Source organism: Cynara cardunculus, unplaced genomic scaffold (assembly GCF_001531365.2).
Source record: "Cynara cardunculus var. scolymus isolate 2C unplaced genomic scaffold, CcrdV1 Un_Scaffold_7129, whole genome shotgun sequence".
In the NCBI taxonomy this organism is placed as follows: Eukaryota; Viridiplantae; Streptophyta; class Magnoliopsida; order Asterales; family Asteraceae; genus Cynara; species Cynara cardunculus.
Genome location: NW_020203365.1, coordinates 7,606 through 18,014, shown reverse-complemented (window position 1 = coordinate 18,014; position 10,409 = coordinate 7,606). Strand labels below are relative to the sequence as shown.

The following is a 10,409-nucleotide window of genomic DNA, read 5'->3' as shown; positions in this document are numbered from 1 at the left end:
AAGATGCAAAGGACGGTACGGGTTGGTGATGGGAAAGGGGGCATGTCCGGTGTGCTTTACAGGCATTTTGGATCCATTACCGACAAGGATAGAACGAGTATCATGAGTTTCAAGAACATATTTTAGAATACCTGAGTTTGCGTGGACGTGGTCGGTTGCCCCGGTGTCCATGTACCAATCTGTGAAGCCCGGGTCGTTTAGAGACATCGAGTTGAACAACTCCGGGAGAGACGTAGCTTGATCCGGTGGGGCCCAAGTCCACGGGGGAGTGGCGGCGGCAGKCGATTGGCTGCTGTCCGTAGCGGCAGAAAAGTGGACTGCCGGGCTGTATGGCGGTGGCGCTTGCCACGGTTGAGCGGGCCGGTTGTGGCGGGCCGGTTGTGGCGATGGGGCAGCAGGCGGTGGACCAAGCAACCCAGCAGTTGGCTGCTGCCAGTAGGCGTGCGGTGGCTGTTGTTAGCGGGGCTGATTTGACAGACTCGGCGACGGTGGCGGGATGTACACCCAACCATAGCGTTGCTGATTCRGCGGCTGTCGGCGGCGACCTTGCTGCTGGCGACGGTCGTTTCGGCGGCCATTCCCACGATTTCYTCCGTTATTGTTCACGTGGAGGATGGTGGACGATGAGGAATGGTCGGTGTGAGGCACAACGGGTGTTGGGCGTATTTGAGCCATCCKTTGTTCTTCCAAAARAAGCATGGAACGAGCTTCAAAAAAAGTTGGAAGAGGAGAACGGTACCTTATGATATTGGCCACCGAATCGAACTTCGAGGAGAGTCCGTTGATTGTGTAGATCACAAGGTGTTTGTCGGGTATTGTGGAGTCCGGATCGAGGTTCGCAAGAAGGTCAGCAAGTCTCTTGATTTTGGTGCAATAGGCAGTGACGGAGAGATCGCCCATCACAATGTTGCGTAGCTCGCTATCGATTTGCATGGATTTGGCATCTTTGTTGTCACGAAAGAGAGTCTCGAGATTGTTCCATACTTGAAGCGCGGTCGAGTCTTTCTTCAACACCATTTGGAGAAGGGATTGTGAGATCGATCCGTAAATCCAAAGTTTTACGATTGAATCCACCTTTTTCCATTCTGCGTCCGTGGGTTTAGGAGTAGATTCGTCGATGTGATCGATGACGTCAAAGGCAATACAATGGGTGGAGAAAAGTTCTCTCCACGCATCATAATTGAGACGATCGAGATCAAGAATGAGAGGAACGTAGGTTTTGATATTCGTTATACCGAAAACCTTGTTTGGGAGAGTTTGATTGACGGACATGTTTGAAGGGAGGCAAGAACGATTGAGGAGGAGGAGGCGGCGATGGGAGGCGTGGCCGGCCCTAGATCGCGAAAAGAGAGGAAGAAGGGAGGAGGTTGAGAGGAATTAGGAAGGGCTCCTAATTTTGCTTTGATACCATATTAGAGAGAATGATTTTCCTTGATTGATTAAACACAATACAATCACTTAAATATACAATATATGGGCCATGGGCCAAACACTATACGGGCTAATAAACTAAGCCTAATATACAATGTAATCTGCTAACAATATTTTGGTGTATGGGGTGCAGCCTCTAATTTTGATGGAAATAAATTACATCGGAAATCAAACGGGGAGTTGGAATAGTGGTTCTATTATAATGTAGGGGTGGCTGTTTTCTGGTTGAAGCCTTCATCAATTAATGGAGTTTGGTTAATAGGATGTTACTTTGATTAATTAGTTTTGCAAGGGCTATTGGCCATATTGCAAAATTTGGGAGCTGGAGTAAATTAATCATCTGTGTGCCATTATATTCCAGATTAAATATGTGGCTTTAAAAGATTCAATCTTGGATTCGAACTAACCATTAGTGGGATTCAATGGGGTTGGTTCCAATTTGGGTATTTGAGTAGAATGGGTAGTTTCTGGTTACAGCCATGGGAGCAAACCGACTGCAACCAATTTTCATGATCGAATTTGATTGTTATGATTTTGTTTTATTTAGAACTTGAACAAGTAATATTATGTTTGTTTGGATTAATATAGAATGTTGTTTTGAACAAATAATATTGAGTATGTAGTTTATATTTGCAAAATTATTGTTTCATTCACATATGTATCTAAATAGGTATATGTCATTCAGAACTAAATCATAAAGAGCTTTAAAATTGTAATAAAATCGTCATTCAGACTTATTCACAACAGTATCCAAACAACCATATTTTATTTTGCATTATATCATATAGAAAGTCTCTTAAACATTATGATCACTTAACCATTCTGCACGACACTACTAAAAAAAGGGGTATCACCGGCGGAAATTCCGTCGGAAATATTCCTGACGGATTTTCAACGAATCCCAAAAAAGTCAAGAAATGTCAACTTTTATCGACGTCTGCCACAAATCTCCCACAAATTTGTCACTGAATTTTTGAAAAATAAAATCATTTCTACAACTTTCCCGATGGTTTTTCGACGGATTTGTGACAGAGTTTTTTACTTATTCAAAACCGTCACAAATCCATCGGAAATCCGTCACAAAAATTGTTCTAATTTATTTAAATTAATTAATTAGCGTTAATCAATAAATTATCGACGGAATTTAATTTTTTTATTATAAATTAAATTCCGTCGGAACTTTTTAAACCTTTTTGTATATATATTTTTGGTAGGGACAAAATAGCAATATTTTTTTTCTGATGAAATTTTAATTTTTCTTATTAAAAATTATATTCCGTCGAAAATCTGTTGGTAAAATTAAACTTGGAAGAAAATAAAAAAAAATCATTTTTTCAAGTTTAATATTACCGACTGAATTTAATTTTTTTACTAAAAATTATATTCCGTCGGTAATATTAAACATGGAAAAAAAATAAAACATTTTTTTCTTTGAAAATTACCGATGAAACATAATTTAATTTTATTTATTAAAAATTATATTCCGTAGGAAATCCGTCAGTAAATCCAAACTTGGAAAAAAATAAAATATTTTTTCCTTTGAAAATTACCGACGGATTTCCGACGGTATTTTATTTTATTTATAATTAAAGATTATATTCCGTCCGAAATTTTTATTTTTTTAAATATACATTTTTTGTAGAAAAAAATAAAACATAAAAACTTTTTTCTTAAACAATACCAATGGAGTAGTCGTATGTCCACTTACATTTAATGGATCTATTGGCTTTATTCGGTTCAATTGGGCTTTTACATGTATTATTGAGTTTTATTGGATCTTGGTGGAATTTAATGGATCTTAGTGAATTTTATTCGGTTCAAATAGGCTTTAATGGAGTTATTGGATCTTATTTGGTTCAATTCGGCATTAACGGGTACTAATTGGGCCTTTTCTGAGAGTTGCCCTATTGACATACTTTGTTAATTCGGCACAACCTGGATATAATGCACATTGTAAAGAATGTATTTGATAATCTGTTCCATACGATTATGGATACACCAAAATCAAAGGACAAAATAAAAGCAAGAAAAGACATAGAAGAAAATTGTAATCGACCGGAGTTGCATATACGTGAGGAACGAAATAAAGTATTTAAATCGAAAGCCTCTTACACATTGAACGAAATCAAAGTATTTAATGGATCTTAATGAATTTTCCAACTGCAAAATCCGTCGGAAAGTTGTTTTTTCGAAGGATTTTGCCGTCGGAAAACCCCCATTTTTTAGTAGTGTGAAACCATTCCGAAATTGTCCAATTAACAACCCCTACGTCTATTAACCATGTTTGATTGCTGTTTGATGGAGATTTTGAGTAGGTCCGTGGACATAATATGATTACATGAACTTGTAATTGATCTTAATAACGAAGAGGAGTACCAGAGGAACCTTCATGGTGGCGACGATATTCACATCCACAATGTATTCATTAACCCTAGGCGCTATTTTCATCATTGAAAAGGATAGCGATGTGCTTTAGAAGAATAAAGAGTTGTCGAGGGAGCAATGCAAGGAAATCAATTTATTTGAGAAATAATAAATCACAAGTTGTTGAATATGTTTCTTATTTAACAAATTGATAAAAATATCTTTAAAAAATCGATATAAGTTATTTTAAACTTGTTTTATTTTTTTCGAAAAATTTGTCTCCTTATAAACAAAAAATAAACTATTTAACCCTACATTATTTGAAAACATTATCAAATTTAGAAAGATGCATGCATGCATGGATGGAAGGAAGAGATTTAAATATTTTTTTGTCACAGCCTGTGGCTCGTGCCTATAAATATGGAGGCAATCGAAATGGAGCTACATGTACAACATCATAAGTTTCCAAATGAAAAGGCTCATAAACAGCTTGGAGAATGGTATACTCTTTCACCAATGATGTTTATATCTGATTTACTTACTTTCTTCACTGATCGCTTTTAGTAGTTATGTGATTTGGATCCATATCTGATAGTACGAGGTATAGTTCAATTTCTCTAAGTACCGGAGGTTGCGTTCTCTTATGTGAATAAAGTCGGTACTGAAGCAATTGTTGAAAAATTTGGTGGTGATGGTGGGACAACTCATTTGGTAAGTAATATTTGATATCATATAAAGCTACATCTACCTAAGCTAGTTAAGTACATATGTATGTATGATTGTTGGCTTTTTTATTTGATATACCCTTTTCGATGCCTCAAGTTTCCTTTGGTGACGACGAGAATATCATTGTATTCAGTGGAACTGTTGGACCATATAGTGGCATTACGGTGATTACGTTCTTAATTTTTGAGACCAACAAAATCGACTATGGACCATTTGGCACGGTGGGGAACAGCAGTTTCTCACTGCCTTTGACTAAGGGTAAGTTTGCTTGATTCTTTGGAAGGACGTGTTTTAGTAGACTCTATTGGCGCCGTACTTGTTCCCAAAGTAACCAGGCTCAGCAAGAATGCAAGATTATACAAGACACTCTATTGTTATTTAGACTAGAATGATGAACAATATTATGTGTACACACCAATGTTAGCATTTTTGGGTTGCCAGCCAAGATTATCAAAAGAAATTATGTCAATTAAATGTCCACCAACCCAAGGGTTTTCTATGGCAATAAATTAAGTAGTACCTGCAGTATCAGTATCAGTATCAGTATCAGTATCAGCTACACCTTCACAATATATCTCTGTTTTTTATGATCGGAATATATTTTTTATTGGATGATATATAAAGAACAGCCCATAAAAAGGCCAAGATATTCGATTAAAGGGTTGGACAGAAAGCCGAACAAACATATAATCAACATTTCAATTCCAATAAATAATTCCTTTCACTTAGATTCACTCGAGTGGTAGAGGTGCATGGAATTGAATGATCAACCATAGAATCCCGAGAGGTTAGTTTTTCTATGATCGTTCTAGAATTTTAATTTTTCATCTGTATACATATTGGACCATAGGTGCTTGGGAAAGCAAAAAATTTGTTTCTTTTCTTTGTAACAATAGATACGTTGACACCAATATCCATCATATCATACGAGTCACTCTGAAAGCAACCGCCCCACATCTTTTGAGATATTTATGGGGTACTTATATTTGATAAACGAATCTACAACCGCCCCAAACTAACTATAGTTGTTAACAAGCTCTAACAACCTGGATTTTGCGTTAGACATTCATTAGAACAAGCTCTTTAATTAAATCTTAACACCAAATGGAAATTTGAAAAAACTCTGAAATTCCCATGTGTAGTCAGCATTAACGAGTTAGTATAATCATCAATACAAAGCAATAAACTCACAAGATCGGCATATTAGAGCTCTGATTGCAAGAGTTCAAGAAACTGATTTTAAAACCTTATTGAGATCGAAGGATTTCAGTTGCCACATTATCAAAATCCCTAAACGATCATGTATCTAGTGTTTTCAATAACTATTTTCCAAAATAAATTATCAATTAAATGATCAGCTTAATGGAGAACTCAAGTGAAAATGACAATCATATAGAAATCAAGTAGATACACTTGTTCACAACATATTATAAGAATCTCAAATAAAATACATCAACAATCACAAGCTCGAGTATTCTTGAAAACAAAAACGAGTTACCCTCATAATGAAGATGGAAGAAATAACTTCAATACTTCTCTTTCTCCAAAAATTGTCCCTAAGTCTGCTCCCCTCAACCGGAGGTTTCCAACTCATTTATACCAAGAAAATAGAAGAATGGCTCAAGATCCAAAAATTGGTGAAATTGGTCCTGTAGTGAATTATGCAACCCTTGCATGTGACCCAAGCCCACGACCCTTGGATTTCAAGCTAGCATTTTGTGTACTGTAAGTTCATACCTTATATGAAACCCTCGCTTGCGATCGGGTCGCTCGTGACTCTCGCCAGGGTAGCATGTCAAGGTGTCATTTTACGGCAGCATTTTCCTCTTTAATTCATGCCTTTCTTCGACCGCTTAGGCAGCATTTTCCTCTTTAATTCATGCCTTTCTTCGACCGCTTGTTCCGTACAACCCCTAAAAGACACTTGTATTAATAGCTCCAGAAAAAGTACAAGTGTAAAATCGACCATCAACGCTCGATCAACAAAAATACAAAAAATAAAAAATAAGTGAAATAGGGGGGAGAGCTTCTTCAATTGTCATTCTTGCAAATGTCTCCTCAATGAGGATTGTCTTGTTAGTCGTAGGAAGATCAACGACATTATGTTCCACCCCGTCATCGTCTGACTTCGGCTCTTCTTCACTTTCGATCTCTTTTAAGAAGTAGTTGAGCTTCTTCTCAACATCCTTCAGTGGATGTTTTCCTGATAAGTGTTTATGCATCATGATGGCCCTCGCTTTGAAATGCATAAACGCCTCCAAAGTCGCCATCTCTTCCTCTAGTTCAACGATTCTCTTTGGTCTCAAAAAAGGCCGACTTAAGAGCCTTGTCTTCTTTTTCATTCTCAGTTAAGGCGGCTTTTGCCACCTTTTTTTCCACCTTAGACGTGGATGCTTTGTCGAGGGCTTGATTTATACGGCCCATCAATTCTTCCTTGGCCCTCTCTTCTTCTTCCTTCTTTGTAAAGGGCATCCTCCAGTTTAACCTCAACAACAATGTGTTTTGCTATGTCAGCCTCTTTACATATCTTTAAGGATGTTGTTGATAATGGCACATTTTGTCCATACGTGCATGAAGGGCCAAAGATGCTTGTAACACCTAAAATATAAACATGACAATATATTAGGACGTGTTTAGAAGTTGTTAGTCCACTATTGTAACATCTCGATTGAGCAATCCCCAAATTACCAATTTTATAAAATCTCCAATAAAATATAATTTATTGATTATTAGGACCAAAATTGATCCTAATTATTCTAAAAGTTTTGTCAAAGCAATCGGCGCCAATGATGGAAAATCTGAAGATGCTACTGAAACGACTAAGTCTGGAGGAAGACCAGAGGCGATGAATTGGTCCAGAGGCAGGCGATGGTCCAGAGGCTGCTGAAATGACTAAGTCTGGAAGAAGAACAGAGGTGATGAATTGGTCTAGAGGCAGACGATGGACCAGAGGCTGCTAAAATGACAAAGTCTGGAAGAAGACCAGAGGCGATGAATTGGTCCAGAGGAAGGCGATGGACCAAAGGCTGCTGAAATGACTAAGTCTGGAAGAAGACCAGAGGCGATTAATTGGTCTAGAGGCGATGAAAATGGACCAAAGGCGATGAATTGGTCTAGAGGCGATGAAAATGGACCAGAGGCGATGAATTGGTCAAGAGACGATGAAAATGGACCAGAGGCGATGAATTGGTCCAGAGGCGATGAAAATGGACCAGAGGCGATGAATTGGTCCAGAGGCGATGAAAATGGACCAACCATTTGAAACACACAGATCTGTGTATAACATTAATTAACCTCAAAATATGGGATATTAATTTCTAGAAAAACTTCGAAATATCCTTTCTATTTTAGTGATAAAACCACCCAAAACACAATTCCAAACTGGATATAATGGATTTTTACTTACAACCCGAATTARGTAGCAAAAGAATACGGGACATATTTATAACCGGAACAAGACTATATATAAGCTACACTTACTACAACTATGAGATACGGTAATAAGCTACTATTTACCAAAAGCAAGATTGAAATCTTCAAGTTCCCCGATAAATCTTCGAGTCAGACAACGGGTTCTTTCTTTTTATCCGTCTTCTTTCCTGAGAGAGGTTGCCACATAAATGGTAAGCCAACACTTAGTGAGTTAAATAGTTAAGTATTACATATCAATATTACACATGTTTATAAACATACATAATAAACTCTTATCAATAAAAGAGTTCAAGACATCATCCAGATGCAAACCGAGACTTACAAGAAACCGAGTGAACAATTACGTACCGGATGCTAAGATCATAGGATTCCATATTCAAATCACCATAGTATACCATACCATTGATGCTCAATACAACATGGAGACAGGATCAACAACCAAATATATTCAGCAATGTTAGAATACCAATAAATATCAAGAACCAAGAGATCGAATCGGTATACATAACGAGGACAGTGCATCACCCCGTCCTTCACCTCCCGGGCTCATGCCAAAGTCCGAGTCAGAATCATACATTACAGGAAACCTCGCACTGCCCGCCTTCCTCTACCGGGTATGTGCCAAGGTTCCCTACTCATTGCTCTTCCTCCTTTTTGAGCAATGAGTATTCACAACCGCAAAAAGTCTCACCCGTCCAACCTGGGATCTTGACTTTGCCATAAACTTCAGGCGTGCTACGCCAAGTAGTACCTATACTATGGTGTACAATTCAAGGAACAAAACAACGAGTCCGGATCCAGAAAGCAAACCGATATACCGAGATAGTAATAAGGAATCGACTCAAGAGACGAAATCAAAGACAAATCAAGATTATGTAACTACATTCAAGACCAAAAACATTCATATGAAAATACATATGTTCAAATCAATATGTAACAATTAACTATATAACTCWCCGGGCAACCGTATAATACCGAAAAGCTCCGAATTGAGCTCACAAAGCAAGTCCAATCTACTACACTTAGATTTCTTCCGAAGTATCAAAATATGTCTTAATTACCCCCTGGAGTAAATGTACAAAATCTCATAAGCAACCAATATAAGAAACCCATGATATACACATATCCTATTTGAACACTTTACCTAAATTTCTATGTACAGCTGCTGCATGAAAAACTATTTTGTCCATTTTAAACTCAGATTCATGCCTTGATCATAAAATAAGAAATAAACTAGACTCAATTATCTAACTAAGGAAATTGGCCTCACCTCATTTGGAATTTTCTACGATTTTATACAGATCTTCAATTTCTACACACTTTTAATGCATTCTTAAGTCGAAATTCTCATTTTCATACATTTTTCTCAAACCATTTCGATTCCAAACTATTCCAACTTCTGAATTTCAACTTAATATAACCTATTTGACATAAAAAACCAAAATACAACCTTTATTTTATCATTCATATTCTCTCCCAAATCATTGACTTGATCAAGTCAAAGTTCATATGATGAACTTGCTTAAATCTTGATAATCTTTTGAATCTAATGATCATTTCAAGCCATAACTACTAAAATGCACTCATTTTATACACTTAAGATCAAACCCATATGAAACCCTAACTTTGTCTCGACATGCAATCCATATAACAAGAATGTCAACCAAGAACATGTGCAAAGAATGGATTATACCTTACTTGATGATCAAATCCTTCATAGATCTTGTAGTTCCTCATTAATTTGAGTTGAATTGAGCTTATATATGTGAAAATCGCACCTCTAGTGTGTGTGTGAGTTCTGGACTTAGATGACATGAAAGATGGGCCAAAAATCCAATTTATAATGCTAAAACTCGAGTTGGGCCGGGTTGGCCCGGCTAGGTACCCATTTTGACTATCAACACTTAAAATATTCATAATTTTTCGCTCGGACCTCCGTTTTCTATGAGGTTTTCGCCTACACGTTCATAAAGAGATAATCTATAATATCCAACAAAAAATTATTCCAGAAAAGATATCCCAAAAAAATCCGTTTTACGTATCTATTTGACGTGATATTTTCCAAATCCTCTAAATATAATTCTAAAACTTCAGACCCAAACTCCCACTAAATCATAAGTTCTCTTTAACCCAATAATTAAATATACTAAGCAAATAATTGGGCATATTAGAAATTGGATGCTACAAATACCTCCTCCTTTTGAGGATTTCCTCCCTGAAATCACTGTTGTGGAAATAAAAATGGGTATTTTGCCTTCATCTCATCTTTACGGTCCCACGTCAAATTTGGTCCTCGATGGTGTTTGTTGGATCGATTAACTCAGATTCTTGGTAAAGATTACTTACTTGGATGATCTGTTTAACAGTGAGAATGCAGCGGAAATAATAATAATCAACCAAAGCAGAAATCAATAAGAACACAGATAAAGATTAATGATGAACACAAGAGAGAGCTT

General features: G+C 37.1%; 1 protein-coding gene across 1 annotated transcript; it reads right to left on the bottom strand.

Annotated features, from left to right (window-relative positions):
* Positions 1 to 456: 456 nt before the first annotated feature.
* Positions 457 to 1,272, bottom strand: LOC112504854. The gene has a single exon (XM_025108814.1). The coding sequence runs from the start codon at positions 1,270 to 1,272 to the stop codon at positions 457 to 459; it is 816 nt and encodes a 271-aa protein (XP_024964582.1).
* Positions 1,273 to 10,409: the final 9,137 nt, after the last annotated feature.